At 44.7% G+C, this 16,207-nt stretch overlaps 2 protein-coding genes across 3 annotated transcripts in view; both read right to left on the bottom strand.

The window, feature by feature from the left end:
- The window catches only part of CYFIP1 (cytoplasmic FMR1 interacting protein 1), a 68,348-nt gene extending 65,208 nt beyond the window's left edge, over positions 1-3,140 (bottom strand). The window contains exon 1 of the mRNA XM_048492635.1: positions 2,892-3,140. The gene's annotated coding sequence lies outside the window, so the exon portion shown is untranslated. The remainder of the gene's footprint in view (positions 1-2,891) is intronic.
- An 8,944-nt stretch (positions 3,141-12,084) lies between these two features.
- Positions 12,085-16,207, bottom strand: part of TUBGCP5 (tubulin gamma complex associated protein 5) — a 28,869-nt gene continuing 24,746 nt past the window's right edge. For both annotated transcript variants that reach the window (XM_048494210.1, XM_048494211.1), the window contains exons 21-23: positions 14,955-15,043; positions 13,465-13,565; positions 12,085-13,131 (exon numbers count right to left, since the gene is read on the bottom strand). In XM_048494210.1, the coding sequence (XP_048350167.1) occupies positions 13,085-13,131; positions 13,465-13,565; positions 14,955-15,043 (237 nt within the window). In that variant the 3' untranslated portion in view covers positions 12,085-13,084. The remainder of the gene's footprint in view (positions 13,132-13,464; positions 13,566-14,954; positions 15,044-16,207) is intronic.

Below are 16,207 nucleotides of genomic sequence, written 5' to 3'. Positions count from 1 at the left end.
TAACAGCATATCCCACTGGTTCCCTCCCTTTACATTCCACCATGTCTCTGTAATGCCCACTATATCAAAGTCCCTCCTTCAAAAAAACTCTGTACTCTTAGCTCCCATTTTAGGTCGTATCGCTTCTACTATTAGCATAAAAGACACCTGTATAATTCTCTGTCTCTGGGTCCTTAACCTTGGGATTTATGTGCTTTACCCTCAAGTCTTTTGCAGTAGACACTATCCCTTGTCACATGCAGCACACATTGCTATGTTCCTCGCCATGTAGTTGGATTTAGAAAAACCTCCCTCCTCTGTCTGTATCCCCATAGATACTGTATTCAACCAAAGCTCACTTCTCAGCTCCTGTCAGCTTTCCCCCCAGTGATCAGTTTAAAGCTGTTCTTGCTACCTTTTTAATGTTAGATGCCAGCAGCCTGGTTCCCTCTTTTTTTACAAGATGAAGCTCTCTGCCCTGTTTGTGGCCAGGGCCTGCCTTGTCCCAAGCAAGGTTCCTCCAGTTCCTGACAAATCTGAAACCCTTCCTGCCCTTTACACCACCTTCTCATCCACGCATTGAGACTCCTCTGTATCTCCGCTTTGCCTAGCTTCTCAGCCTTTTAAGTGCTATGGAACGGGTAGCATTTCTGAGAATGCCACCTTGAGGTCCTGGACTTCAACCTGTTTCCTAGCAGCCTAAATTTAGCTTCCAGAACCTCCCGGCTACATTTCCCAATGTCGTTGGTGCCAATATGGACCACAACTGCTGACTCCACCCCAGCACTGTCTAAAAGCCTATCTAGACGAAGCGTGACATCCGCAACCTTCGCACCAGGCAGGCAAGTCACCATGCGGTCATCACGCCTCTCACAAACCCAACTCTCTACATTTCTAATGATCGAATCATTAGAAATGATCACCATGAACACCATGGACACTCCACTTATCCAAGACAGTGGATAAGTCACATCACATCACCATGAACACTCCACTTATCCAAGACAGTGCAATTGTCATTGAGCACATATACCACTCAAGAGCAAAAAGGTGCCAAACATTTTAAAATAATATATTCTACAGCTACAACATAAAGTATATCATATTATTTCATTTTTCAAGTTGTATGCCAGTATTTTTTTCATTACAACTGAACACAATTGTATTTCCCTATGAATATATGTAAAGGTTCAAATCTAGAATAACAACAATCAGTCCTAAAAACACCAATAGCCACTTTAAAATGTCTACATTTTAAGGTTTCCATTTCAGTCACAGAGCTATTTCAATAAGTAGGTCTCCAGAGAGGCTGAATATAAATGTTCTAAATTAACGAACAATCCAATGCCACATCTAGAAGAACGTTATTCTGAATCATGTACGCTCTCTTGAAGCCCAACTTGCAGTCTACTCTGCCATGTTTTTATCCCACCCTTCTTTCCAGGAACTCAGATAGGTATAAATATTTTTCCCCACCTTCACAACAACTTTGTGAGGTGGATGCACAAAGAGACAGAGAATACAAATGACTCAAAGTTACCCACTGAGCTTTATGGCAGAACTGGATTTCAACTCTGGCCTTCGTTTGACAGACCCACTGAATTATATGTTAGCTTCACATGTGATCAATCACATCCTACTGACAACCTAAATCAGAAGAACTCAAGAATTCCAGCATCTTATGCCAGACCTCTCAATCTTGCTAGTTTTCAATCACACAGAATTAGTGTGTAGCACATCTACAAATTATAATGTAAGAACTTCAGTGCTGAAAGGATTTTTAAAACTGTCAAGGAAAAACACACCTTTCTGGCCAGAGAACTGCCCTTTAACAACTTCCTATTCTCACTTTCACGTTTATTAATGACTAGTATATTCCATCAATATACAAATATAACAAGATCTCTAAACTCATATTAGCACCCTTCTCTCAGTGGTCATTAGCTACCCCTTAAATTCTGCAGCTACTACAGGATCAATTATCATCATGCTTTTAGTAAACATGCTGGATGAAAATGACATGCAACAGTGTGCTTTTATGGGAACAGGGATTTCAATCCATATTGTAATTTTGACAAGATTGCAAATAAATCCTTGAATAGTCACCTCTGGTAAGCATTACCTCCAACTAACCAGAAATGATTCCAAATAGTTCTTTTTTTGTTCCTTTCAGGCTATTTGCAACAAATGGAACACAAAAACACAGGCGAGGAGGAAGTAAACATTTGCATGGACTATTAACTTAAATTGTTTCATCCGTAAGACCAAGTGTCAGATATTTCTTCCACAAAAGCATACAATCTTCTGCAGTATTGGAGTGCTAGCCAAATCTTCATTATATATGAGTTTATTTTTACTATCAGCTTGTGGAGAGAAAAACACAGTTGAATTTGCAACAGAAGCATGAAGACAGAAACATGCTACTTGCTCATGTTCATATTTCTTAAAGCATTTTGAGCGAATGCAGAAGCGCTTTTCCATCCTTCACGCATCCCTTTGAGGACCTAATAATACTGAAGCTGAAACCGAGCCTCCATAGCTGAGTGAAGGTTTAAGCCAACCTTCCTTTCTTGCAGCCAACATTTCGCATTCCTCCTCAGGGTCTCTCGTGAATGCACTGGGGCCGAGGCGGGGCAAAACAGAATAAACCAGTTTTCCCTTTCGGGAGCTTGAGTTGCAATGCAAAGGTTCAGCCCAAGTCCTAGAAACACTCCTCGTCCTTCCTCCTAGGCCAGACAGGGGGAGGGAAGGTTTAAGGAGCATTTTTTGCAGTCCTAATCCTCCCCTCGGGGCCTGGAACCGCAGGCAGGAAAGGAAGGACGGCTTGGGAAAGAATAGAGCCTCCTTCAAAGGCTGATAAGAGGGAGGAGGAGGAGGACGACGAAGGCGCAAAGAAAGAAAGTTTCTCTCACCAGTCTTGGCGCGAGGAGACCCGCCGCTCGCCCCTTGCAGTCACCTTCGAGCCCCGAGGTTTCACCTCCACACCTGGCGCAACAGCCCAAAGCTGCTAGTTTAGGGGGTTGTTTTGGCCCGGGCCTCACGGACCCGGGAGTTTCCTGCCTCAGTCGCTCAGACGGGGAAGCGGTGCCAGGAAACACCCTTCCTCCCGCTCCAGCTCCTCCCCCGTCCTGTCCCAAACCCTCGGCCATCCCTCTCGAAAGCAGCCGTGCGGGCACCTCCGGCTCCTCCTTCCAGGCCCAGGGCCCGCCTGCCGTCTCCACACCGGGGGGGAGGGGATTTGCAATAGGAAGGAACTGGGAATCTCGTCAGAAACTTTTTAGCCTAATTAAAAGTTGCAGCGTCGTATAGCTATCTTGTGAGTACATTTGTTTTATGGTTGATTGGATCTTGTAGATCTTCGTTCTACTTCTAGAGTCACTAACATATTAACAATCCTGAAGTTTAACCGCTCAGATAAATGAAAATACTGGATTTTTTAATTTGCCTATCTTTGTTAACTCTCTTTTTCTACTGAATACAAGATGTAGGATTGTTACTATGTCTGTGGTGCGGTGCCCAACATTTCTTTACCAAATATCAAGGCAACAGAAGAGAGTTTTAAGTAGCTTTATTTGCAAAGAAAGGAGAGCCGTCCCCACATGGGCAGACTCCCCCGAAACAGTATATCCATAGCATGTTTATTCCATTTACCCAAATTCGCCACATTCTCTCTGTTGGCTATGGTTTCTTGGACTCACAACTTTCCTGTCCACCCATGTTGCTCCTTAATATTTAGCCCCGTATTCTTCCTGTATACTCATTATAATACCGTTTGTCGTCAGAGCAGGAGAAAAAATTAATATGTATTAGCCTATTAACCCACAGGGACAGGTGGGGTCAAACGACCCTGGGTGCAACAGCAAGGGAGGGGTGCAAAATTGCTCCCCTCCTCCCCCACACCGACCCGCCTTGGAAGAGTTGGGTTGATGCGGGGGATGCATCTAAAGACTGCTGCAGTGCCCTCTGCAGTGCCCTCTTTCCCTCCCCAGGCCCTTGGGGGCGCCTCAGATGGGCGCCACAGGGGCAGGCTGGCTCCTGGGCCACCTGCTGCAGTACCCTGCCCCCCCCCCTCCCTGAGGCCAGCTTCTTCCCTTCTCAGATCCTGGGTAGGGCAGGAGGCGGCCTGCAGGGAGGCGGAGGGCGACACTGCCAGATGGGTGCCATGGCAGGAGTCAGCCCCCTGCCTCCAAATCCTGCCCCTGAGCGCAAGTGAGGTGCAGGGGGTAGGGGGCGCCCAGAGCAGGTGTTGTCCCTGGGGCGCCATTCCCCCCCCCCCCCCGTACACCTCTGCCTATTAAGCATGCTCAATACGTGCAGTTTCAGAACCACTTGCTTTAATCTTTGAAAAATCCTGCAGAACAAGAGAAATCCCAGTGGACTGGAAGAGGGCTTCTGTTCTTTGAAGTCAACAATGCCTGGGTTCCTGCGTTCTCCTTTTCAGCTTCTGCTGTTACCACGACCTCTGCTTAGTGGATCCTTCTCAGGCTAATGTTATCCCTATCTTCAAAATGGGGAAAAAGGAGGACCCTAATAATTACCATCCAGTCAGCCTGACATCAATACCAGGGAATATTCTGGAGCAGATAGTTAAACAGACAGTCTGCCAACATCTAGAAGGTCCATTCTCTAAGATGGATTCCGCATGGCGGACGCTCAACAGCGAAGTCTACCAAAAAAAATTGGATTTAACTCTTTAAATCTTTTTTAGTTAGTCTGAAGCGGTATAGAAAAGGAAAGTGTTGAAAGAAAAGTCTTTACCCACTCTCACTATAGTGTGTCTCTGGGAGCTTGGGAGCTTGGAGCTTAGAAGTTTGGAAGTCGGAGGCTGGAAGCTTGGCCTGCTGGCGAGCGGTGAGCGGACGTAAACCTAACGCTAACAAAGCTTAACGCTTAACGCTAACAAAGCTTTAAAAGTCAACAAAAGCTGAAGAAGTCATAAACGCTAAGTAATAACAAATCGCGAAGGACTGGGGTTTAGGAACGCATTGCTTAACTGGAGTGGAATGAGGAGCCATCGCTGACGGGCGTAATTCGAAGGTACTTGATTTCTCTTGTGCCCTCGACTCCGTGCTCTTCTCTCCAGCCTCCTTTGCCCGCCAATCAGTTGTTCGTGGAGTCCTCTAGCTTCCCTCATCGGCCAGCCATTACAGCCACTACAGCTTCCACTCCGTTCTACGCATCTGGGAGGGAACGCTAGGTGGCTGGGCAGCCGGGCAACTGGAGAGTGTCGGTCAGCTAATGTGGCTCCCCGAGGGGAGCCGGAGATTGTGACATATCTGGGATCGGTGGCAGGGATTCCCTGGAGCCCCTCGGCTCCGGACGACATGCGCCTGGGGAATTCCGTTGGCAAAGAATAGGGCGGCTGCTGCATCGAGGCTGCTGGGGGAGACGACGAAGCGACCGGCCCCCCTACAGGAATGGCGTTTCGCGGAGGCGATGGTTGGCCAATGACGCCGACGATCTCTCTCTCGGATGCAGCCCTGGAAACTTTGGAAATCTGCCCTGATGCAGCAAAGCCACATCCGGCATTACACCTGTAGTGGCAAATCCGGAAGAGAACTTCCTGGAGGGTGAATTGGGAGGTTAACTGCCCACAACGCTATAGCCAACGAGATCGGCTTGAGAAGCCAGCTGAGTGGCTGGGAGCTGCGGGGGAACTGGAACAGCGCGCTTACTCAGCAACATCGTTACTGTGTGGCCCTTCTATGCAGGACATTACATCGAGTCGTGAGGAGGGGCTGATTGGATTTTACATCACCCGATAGGATAGCGTCTTTTGGTCACGGAGTTTTCCACTCGGGAGCCGTCTGGGGTGACTGGTGGCAGCGGCCCCCTGGCTGTTACCCGAGCTGTCCCTCCGTGCCGCTGCCTCCCAGTGATCTACTACCCCTCAGTGATCTACTGCCCCAGTCTGGATATCCTGCACGTAATCGAATGGTCTGGGTGGTGTGAGCCCCATACCTACGATTTGTGCAGTAATAACTATGCCATCACCTTATTGACTCGACAGCAGACCATACAATATAATTCCATTGTTTATTTGATGAGGGCGTGGAGATTGGTGGCAGCAACTCCTTTTGCCTTCTTATGCCCTCTTTTTTAGCCTCTGACTTCACTCTTTGACTCCTCCCTAAACTCCCTGACTGTGGTAAATTGTTGCTTACAATCTAGATGAGTACTGTGAATATCAGCTTGTAGTAGTGTAGTATTTTAATTTGTTATAGATTGTATTGAATTGTATTAGTATGTGTTAGTGGGTGGGTCATATATAGTCGCCAGCTTCGCTGGTGGTTAGGTTTAGTTTAGGCTCCTCCCTAGCTTCTATTAGGTTAAAGTTAAGTCAGGCTGGGGGGGTGATAGTGTGGTTGCTTGCAGAGTCATGGGGGCACCAACTTTGGGGCTAGGGATCCCAGTGCTGGGCGGGACGGGGAAGATATTCACTGGTAGGCGGTGGCCATATGATATTGAAGCGCGCGACGAGATCTGGTTATGCTCGTTAGCCTTCTGACCCTCCGATTTCCATATCTCTGAAACACTTGAAGGTGGCGGGGATCAGGGATACTCTGCTTCAGTCTTTGGGATGTTGATCAACGCCATGGGTCCATTAAGTAATAATAAGACCAAGGTGTTCTCAGGATTTTCTTAGGGGCCCAACAGGTGGACTCTGGCGTGTGTCACCGAAACCTGGAGTGCTTGTGAAGGTGAGACCGTGCAAGCCTACCAATGCGAGGTCGCGCCACCGGAGTTTCGCTACGATGTCTTATCCATCAATCAGCCCGAGGCGAACACAGGGCCGGGGGTGTGGGGTGGCTTTGTTCGCCCGTGAATCTATTCCTTTTAGCACAGGCAGTCCCCGCTCCCGGAGATCGCCGGCATGGAATGCGTAAAACCGGTCTCAGAAGTGGTTGGTCGTGGAGAGGCTGGCCGTCCTTCTGGTGTACCGGTCGCCTAAGCGCGAGGGGGCGGCTCTGCGGCGGCTTTCGCTGGAGGTGGTGTCGGACTTTGGGCGCTGCGGTCTCCCCAGGCTTGTTGTCTTGGGGGGACTTCCAACGTCCATGTCGACACCGGCCTCATGTACAGCGGCAAGGCGGAGCTAGTGTCGGCATCCATGGCGCACGCTAGGCCTCTCCTTGATAAATTCTGGCCCTCTACTCATGAGGCCGGGCATACAGCTTGGACTTGGTCTTCGGGTCGAGGGGTAAATTTGAATTACGTGATCCTCTGTTAAGCAGGGTGCCATGGTCCGACCCATTATGCCCTGAAAGTTCGGGTGGACGGACTTACGCAACAATTACCCTGTTCTAGGCGGCATTGGCTGATTTATGCTCCGCCCGCGGAGACTCATGGATCCCAATTTTGGTTTCCTGAGATGCTCTCGCGGGACCCTGCACCCGCCGGCACACTTTCGATGAGCAGGTGGGGGGGACTGGAACTCCGGCTCTCCGATGCCATCCCGATGTTATTGCTACACCCGGCGCCCTCTACGCCCTCGTTCTCGGCGCTCCCTGGTATACTGAGGAGTTGGCGCCATATGAAACGGGTGCTTAGGACGTCTAGAGCGAGTGTGGAGGAAATCTCGTGACGAGGCCACGCGAAGACATCTTATAGGACGTTTATGAAGTTTCCTATGAGGTGGCGATTTAAAGAAGCGGTAAGAGAGCCTTCTTCTCCTCTTCCCTCGCAGATCCGGCTAGCAATTCCCGCCCAGCACAATTGTTTCGTATACCGTTCGGTCTTTGACGCACTCCCTATCGGAGAGGAGTCCTCAAACCCACAATTGAGTATTAGCTGTGAGGCTTTTTTATGAGCTTTTTTTATGGATACAAGGTCGCCACGCTCCGCGCCGGAACCTTTCTTCCCCACATTGGATACAATTAAGTGAACTGGAGGCTCCCTTGCCGTCTTCAGGCCCTCGTTTGGCCCAGTTTTCCTTGCTCTCTGAAGCCAGCTTCGTCGCACAGGACCTTAGCTGCTTTGTTAGACTCCTACCTACCTCTGTCCTTCTTGGATCCGTGCCCATCCTGGCTTGTAAAAACTTTTTGGAAGTGGGCGGAGCTACTGACCCCATCTTGTTGAGTATCATCAATGGCTCCCTCGAGCAAGGAAAGTCTTTCCGGATGCTGGGTTGAAGGAGGCAGCGGTCCGCCCACTCTTAAAAAGCTACCACCAAGTTAGATCCGGAGGGATCTGGCCAATTCACCGCCTTCCCCGTTTCGAATCTTTCGTTTCTGGGGAAGGTAATTGAGAGAGTGGTGCTTGAGCAGCTTCTGCTTCCTGGATGACACATCGCTCTTCGACCTCTTCCAGTCCGGCTTCCGTGCTTTTATGTTCTGGCCCCGGCCTGGTGGGAACACCCTTCCTCCGGTAGTTCACCCTGCGGGACCTTGGTGAGTTCCGCAGGGCCTGTAAAACGGAGTTGTTCCGCCGGGCCTTTGGAGGGACCAGCCGCTGAAACGGTGCCCCAGCCAGTCTACCATCTGGGCTTCCATCTACTGTGGCTCGCCTCCCTTCCTCTCCCCCAATTTCCCCTGGGAGAATTTTAATGGAAAATGGGGTTAGTCGGACGCCTTCCTATTATTATATTGTTAGTATAGTGTTACCGCTGTTTTAATGTTTTTAATAACTTATTTATTGTATTTTAAGTTGTTGTACACCGCCCAGAGCCCCTAGGGGATGGGGCGGTATAAAAATGTAAACAATAAATAAATAAAAAATAAATAATACTGGGATCACAAAAAGTCAGCATGGGTTCCTGAAAAACAAGTCATGCCAGACTAATCTTCTCTCTTTTTTTGACAGAGTGACAAGCTTGGTAGATGAAGGGAATTCTGTGGACGTAGCAGATCTTGATTTTAGTAAAGCTTTTGACAAGTTGCCCCATAATATTCTCGTAAGTAAGCTAGTGAAATATGGACTAGACAATGCTACTATTGGATGGATTTCTAATTGGTTGACTGACCGAACTCAAAGGGTGCTCATCAATGGCTCATCTTCATCCTGGAGAGAAGTGGCTAGTGGGGTGCCACAGGGTTCTGTCTGTGCCCAGTGCTATTCAATATTTTTATCAACAACTTGGATGATGGAATAGAGGGCATGCTAATCAAATTTGCAGATGACACCAAACTAGGAGGAGAGTCAGACAAAATAGAACAGAGTCAGAATTCAAAATGACATGGACAGATTAGAGAGCTGGACCAAAACAAACAAAATGAATTTCAACAGCGATAAATGTAAGATACTACACTTAGGCAGAAAACAATGAAATGCACAGATATAGAATGGGTGACACCTGGCTTGACAACATTACATGCAAAAGGGATCTGGGAGTCTTGGTAGACCACACACTCAACACGAGTCAGCAGTGTGATGCGGCAGCTGTATCAATAGTATAGTGTCTAGATCGAGGGATGTCATTATTCCTCTCTATTCTGCATTGATTAGACCTCATCTGGAATATTGTGTACAGTTCTGGATACTGGCAAGACGGAACGGGTCCAGAGGGCAACCAAAATCGTAAAAGGTCTGGAATCCCTGCCCTGCGAGGAGAGATTTAGGGAGCTGGGTATGTTTAGTTTGGTGAAGAGATGTTTAAGAGGTGACATGATAGCTATGTTTAGATATTTGAAGTTGGTGAGGGAGCAAGCTTGTTGTCTGCTGCTCTAGAGACTAGGCCAGGAGTAATGTGTTCAAGATGAAGGAAAAGAGATTCCACCTAAATGTCAGGAAAAACTTCCTGTCAGGGCTGTTCAACAGTGGAATGCACTGCCTCGGAGTGTGGTGGAGTCTCCTTTGGAGGTTTTTAAAGAGAGGCTGAATGGCCATCTATCAGGAGTGCTTTGATTGTGTGTACCTGCATTGCAGGGGGTTGGACTTGATGGCCTTGGGGTCTCTTCCAACTCTATGATCCCATTATTCTACAAGCCTTGCCCTTCTGCCTAGTCATCCAACAGTCTTATCTTGTCCTGCCACAAGCATCCTCCCTTATGACATCTCCTTATTCCTAGTAGAAAACACATTTCTCATTTATCACAACACTAGAACTAAGCCACTCGGATGCTGGGTTAATTGTCTATCTTTGGCCATTTTTGCATGGTGGCAGAAGCAGCTAGCCACCGGCATAACTGAGCGAGTTTTGAAAACACTGTTTTCCCACCGGGGGCGGGGGGTGGTTTGAGCACAGCGCTGCTGTGCTGCAACAGCGGCACCTGTGCGAACAGTGCCCCAGACATGGTGTTTTTACTGTCCCTAAGGCACTGTTTTTGGCCCGTGCAGAAACAGTCTTTGTTAACTCTCCTTTTCTCCTGAATCTCTCCCGTCCTGATCTGGCCACTGTGATCCATGCCACAGTCACCTCTAGGCTAGATTACTGTAACACACTCTACGCGGGCTTACCTTTGGCCATGATTCGGAAATTGAAACTCGTGCAGAATGCGGCAGTCAGGCTCCTTTCAGGGACAGCAAATAGGGACTGGATTACACCGGTCCTGTTCCAACTGCACTGGCTGCCGATCAAGTACCTGGCCCCTACCTGGTGGAGCAGGCTCTCAGGTGAGATCCGGGCCCTGTGGGACATACAGAATTTCCACAGGGCCTGCAAAACAGCATTTGGCCAGCCGGGTTAACATCGGATATTTGCTGTAACTAATATCTGGCCTCCCGTGGGCGCAGGGAAGAGAGGGAAGGGGAACAAAAACAGATAATGTTTATGCCATCAATGAAATATGTTTTAATTTTCTGTGCAGGTGGAATGTTTTAGTGACTCTGGTAGTTGTTATTGTTTTAATGTATTTATTTATGTGAACCACCCTGAGCCCCTTGGGGGAGGGCAGTATATAAATTGAATAAATAAATAAATAAATACAAGCTTCAGGATTGTTAATATGTTTGCTTCAGTGCATTTTCTGCATGAGCTAAAGCAGTGCCGCTCCTGTTGCATTGGACTGAGACACATTTCACTATACCCTGGCCTTGAGACCTGTACTTTTGGAAGGCTTGCCGCTGCCTTGCCACTTCCTCTGGAGGCATCTATTCAAGGTAGGAACCAGTTGCCAAGTACAAGATCCTCAGAGCAAGGGGCTTGCCCACTTTCCTGAAACGTTGGGCAGGAAGAACATTGGGAAACTGCTCAGAATAGTCACAGGTGGGGTGTCAAAACAAACACAAGTCTGTTGGCACTCTGGAAATTAACTACAGCTCTAAGTAATACATACTAAAGGGTACTCTTATAGTGCAATCCTAAAGAGTATTAATCTAGTCTAAGCACATTTATTTCATTGGGTAGACTAGAGTAAATCTGTTTAGGATTGCACTGTTTTAAAAATGTATTAAATTCCTGACTTATAGTTTTAGAATTCAGCAGCAACACTGTAATTGCAATATCCAGTACGAAACCTAGGATAATTTAAAAAAACCAGTAAGCAATCTATGAAATCAAACAAGGTACAATTTCCTGATTACAAGTATAAATCACAAATCACACAAACAGCAACAGCAAAGTAAAGTTAGATGAATGCTTCTCTTGGGGGACTTTCGCATATACAGAATAATGCACTTTCAATGCGTTTTGCAGCTGGATTTTACTGTGCAAAATAGCAAAATCCACTTGTAAACAATTGTGAAAGGGGATTGAAAGTACATTATTCTGCATGTGCAAAAGTGCCCTTCGTGAAAACTGTTCTTAGGAAAATAGTTCACCCTGACATTCTGCAATATTACGAGTCTGCAAATTTAAAAGTGCCAGCATATAGAGAAGTGAAGTACAATTTTGTACATTTGCATGAATAGCTTACAGTGTGGAACATGGCTAGAATTTTAATATTTATCCTTCAATGGACCTGCTAGACCTAAAGACAGAGTTTACATTAAAGTCAAAAAGTGCACCTTCCAGAATTGTTTGAACCAATTTCAAGATGATCAAGAGTAAAAATGCCTACTACATTTAATAAATGTAATCTTTTCCATAATGTTACACATTACAAAAGACTGGGCTTTTGCGTATAACCACCAAACCTGCCTTCTTTTTCTTCCTTATCCCCGGAAGCAAAAGTTCTTCAAAGGATGGAAACCCTGATCAATATCTTATCAAAGAAACACACAAACACAAAGAAGTTTTCAGACCATGTATTTGCTGAAGTTGTTTCCCACACCATTTGTCAGGCGTAATCACAGCAGTCCCATCCAGTTACTGCAGTCAATTGATTTCAGTGGAGTAACTTGCACAGGCTGCTGTGAAAGTGACTCATGCCAGAACCCAAAATAACCAACTGAAGTACAATTACATTTGGAGTATAGGAAAAGTTGGATTAGCCTTGTTTGCTGAACATTTCTAAATGGTTTTTGTTGCTGTTATTGTTGGCTTTTAGTTTTAAAATCTTAAGCCTGTGGGAAAGGCTGATTGTGAAGTAAACAAATGACACAAATGAATAATACAGGCACAATCCATTACATTACACACTTATTCTTTTCAAATATTTAGATATTGACATTTTGCAGTTGTTAGTTTGTTATGTTATACAAGATGATAACCGTGGCATAAATGAGTATGGCTCCTGTGCCAATACCAATTCCTTTTTTGGAAAATACTGTTCAGTAGTACAGTACTTTTTGTTATAGCTGCTGGAGCTGTGGGAATTTCAGAACTGAAATAAAATTACATCTAGAACAGGTGAAATACAATTACATCTTGCAGAAAAGGAAATGAGCACAATCCAGTGTTACTGGATTATTGTAATAGCATTCTAGTAACTGCATTGAGGGATAGCCTGTAGCCTGTGCACACCATCATCTTCTGGGAAACCTTTAAAAATAGTTCATGATTTTACTAATTGTTTGGTTGGTCATAGATGACAGCAGAAAATGACATAATTAATGTTTAGTAATTCAGCAACGAATGATAAAATAATTGCACTATTACTGTATTTTATTTACCCGAAAAACATTTTACCATTTCAAACAGAAACACATCATCTGTTCATTTATGTACAAGTATGTAAATTCTAATGTACAGACAGCAGTCCTGTGATTAGCCAGATCAAAAGGCATTTCAAGTGATCCCCACTGAATGACCAGACCACAGCATTAGGAAGAAGTTCCAATCTGTGTTTTGCTAATTTTGTTCCATTCCAGCCATGAGCGATAAGGCTAAAGACTCCACTAGGAAAAAACACAAAAGTAATTTATTTTAGTGTAGCATTTTATTTTTCATTCCTTTAAAAGGGGGGGGGGTGCTTCTGGTCCAAAATACAGCACAAACTGACAAGCAATTTTATGTCTTTTCAATTAGTTTCAAGTCAGAAACATTTCTATTACAATGCTTACTATGTACCAGTAGTTTTCTTATATATGATTATATGCTGTTAAAAGTTAAAATTGAAAGCTACTTTTATGCTTAGATTATATTGAACTGGGAGCATAAAGAACAATGTATTATGAAATAAATTACTGAAAACAGAAAATCTCATTTGAGCTTCTTTCCTCAATACTCACAATGTGGGAAAGAGCCTCTACAGACTGCTTTGTTCAGCACGGTCACAAGGAACATATGGCAGTTTTTAAAATCTGATTCCATCTTCGTTATGGATTCCATCCTAAAACAATAGAGGGTAATATAAATGGAAAATGGCAAACATCGAATTGTACTAAGACAATAACTAAAAATTTTAAGGCACTGCGAGTAGATAGAGCACTGTTCACAAAGGGTCTCTTTGCATTCCCACTGGAGTTCTCAGAAAAGCTGTCCCAGGTGTCTAGCAGGTTCTTGGGAATAACGTGAGATACGGTGCAAGGAATGCAATTAATGAATCACTCTCTTGAGGCACCTTTCGTGAGTTCTTGCTCCATTAAGTAACAGCTCATACAAGAAAGGGGTGATTTCTGCCAATTTCCCCTTTCCAGCTGCAGTCTCCCATGCTCTTATTCTATAACACTCACAGGAATCAACCAACATTCTCAATAGTGGCTTTCGGAAGGGGGGGGGGGGGTTCCAGCATGATGAGGACTGCAGTGATCCCTTCTCTGAATTCTGCTCCATTCACAGTTCTTAGAAATCAAGAAACGTTACTTCTTTCTAATGAAGAAGATTAATGGTTTCGGAATTAAAAATAATAAGAACACATTGTAGTTGCAAATAAGTACATACTTAACAAATCAAAGCTTTTATTCTTAGCTGTGGCATCTAAACTCCGAAACCAGTGTCAGTCATTTATCACTCTTTCAGACATACACTATACCAAACACCTCACTCAGCCTGGTCCCGTAAAATTTAAACAATGCATGCTTTTCAATGGGTCAGATGTTCACTGCTTTTGTGAAGATGAGCAAGCACATGCATCTTACAGTGCATATATGTCATAATAAATGCATGACATAGACATGGATAGGGCATGACCCTTAGCCCCACAGTCCATTCAATAAGCAGTCTGCCATACAAGTCCCATTGATGAAGCAAGCATAATATTGCAACCCTGACCACCACATCTTCACCACAACTACACCTATACTACACTTTGTTAAAAAGGATTTAAATATATACATAAAGATAGCCAAACATCAAAGGTGATGAATTCTACATCTTGTGTCAATTAGCCATTTTTATACACAATCAGATCAAATAATTACCCAATACATTCATTATTCTCAAAAAGCAGAAATTCTTCCAGAAAAGTTTTACATAGCCACAATTTTATAAACAATGAAAAAGAATAGTGATTGAGATCATACCCAGTAACTATTTATACTAGAGGGAAACAGTCACAAAATGTAATTCTTTTTATTATTGAACATATGAATGTACTATTTCCATCATAAACTGAAAAATTATAAGATTCAGCTTCAAGTGAAAGTAATTCTTGTTCAGGTGATTAGTCTAATCTTCCCACTACATTCAAGTCACAATACTTCATATACAGGACAAATTACCAACTAAAAGACAGATGCTGTAAAATGACTGCAACATGAATGATTGTGTGTGTACTTACTTCCAAGCTCCCAAGCCAGCTTGCCAACGATCCGCAAACATCAGTACTAAGTTTAGTACTTTCATTATAGCTTTTTTCACAAAGCTAACCTGAACATGAGAAACAAAGCAGTCGCTGTGGTCAGTCGCATTTTGAAATTCAAAATGATTCAATTCCCCTGGTACAGATTACATTTCCCAGCTCCCCTAGATGATTGAAATGCTTCAACCATGAATAAAAAACTATCCTAAATATTCAGCTATTTCCAATTCAGGGATATAAAACATAAGGCCCAGGAGCCTTTACTAAGTTAGGATACCTACAGTAACATATTCTACGCATTCTTGAACACAAATCCAGCATCACTAATGGGGCTACTTCTTCAACAACTCTTATAGCATTACCTACTGATTAGCATAAGAAAAGTACTAAGGGCACACGTCAATCAGTGGATGTCAATGAACACACATGTTTTGGATTTTGACCATTACTGCTGTATCAATCTATTCATGCTACAATCGTTTATGGAGATAGAGAACTTGCCAATGGTAAACAAACAATTATTAATGTTTCCATTGTCCACTTAATGTAGAATTGATCTTTAGGTCAAACCTCCCTAAAAGATGGTCCTCAGCATTTGCTGGATAGAACATTTGGCATTACAGGCCTTTTGAGTTTGACTTTACTGTTTTCAGTCATAAAATCTTTAGCACATATAGGGCAAGAAGGCTTAAAATCTGTAGATGGAAATATGGCATATATGAAGGTAACACCAGTGTCGAAATAAGTCAACCAGAGGTTCTTAAAGAGCTGCAATAAATGATGGCGGAGGGATGGAGGACCATGCTTTGATAAATTCCTAAAAGCAATGGCAGTTGGCTAAAATTGTCAGCTATCATTTAATATACACATCCTTATCTTATATCATTGATGCTATATTTTACAACAAAACTGATTTTGCTAGATATTTACCCCTCCCCCTCCCTTCCCTCTCCTGCATGCCACTCCTCCCCTCCATCCCCTCCCCCTCTCCGTTAGGGTGGGTGGGCCATGTCCAGATGCCAGGTCCCCTCCCTCCCCTCCCTTGCATGCCACCCCTCCCTCCCCTTCCCTTGAAAAGCCACCCCTCCCCCTCCCTCTCCTCCCCTTGCATGCCATCCCTCCCCTTGACCAGAACAGAATTATGAGTTATTGCATGTTATCATGTTATCACATGATCCTTTGCTAATGTAGTCCAGGATGATCTAAGCCTGAAAAGGCTTCTTTGGGACTTC

This window comes from Sphaerodactylus townsendi, linkage group LG04 (genome assembly GCF_021028975.2).
Source record: "Sphaerodactylus townsendi isolate TG3544 linkage group LG04, MPM_Stown_v2.3, whole genome shotgun sequence".
NCBI classification, from domain to species: Eukaryota; Metazoa; Chordata; class Lepidosauria; order Squamata; family Sphaerodactylidae; genus Sphaerodactylus; species Sphaerodactylus townsendi.
Note: the sequence above shows the minus strand (reverse complement) of the source record. Positions and strands in the feature narration are given on the sequence as shown.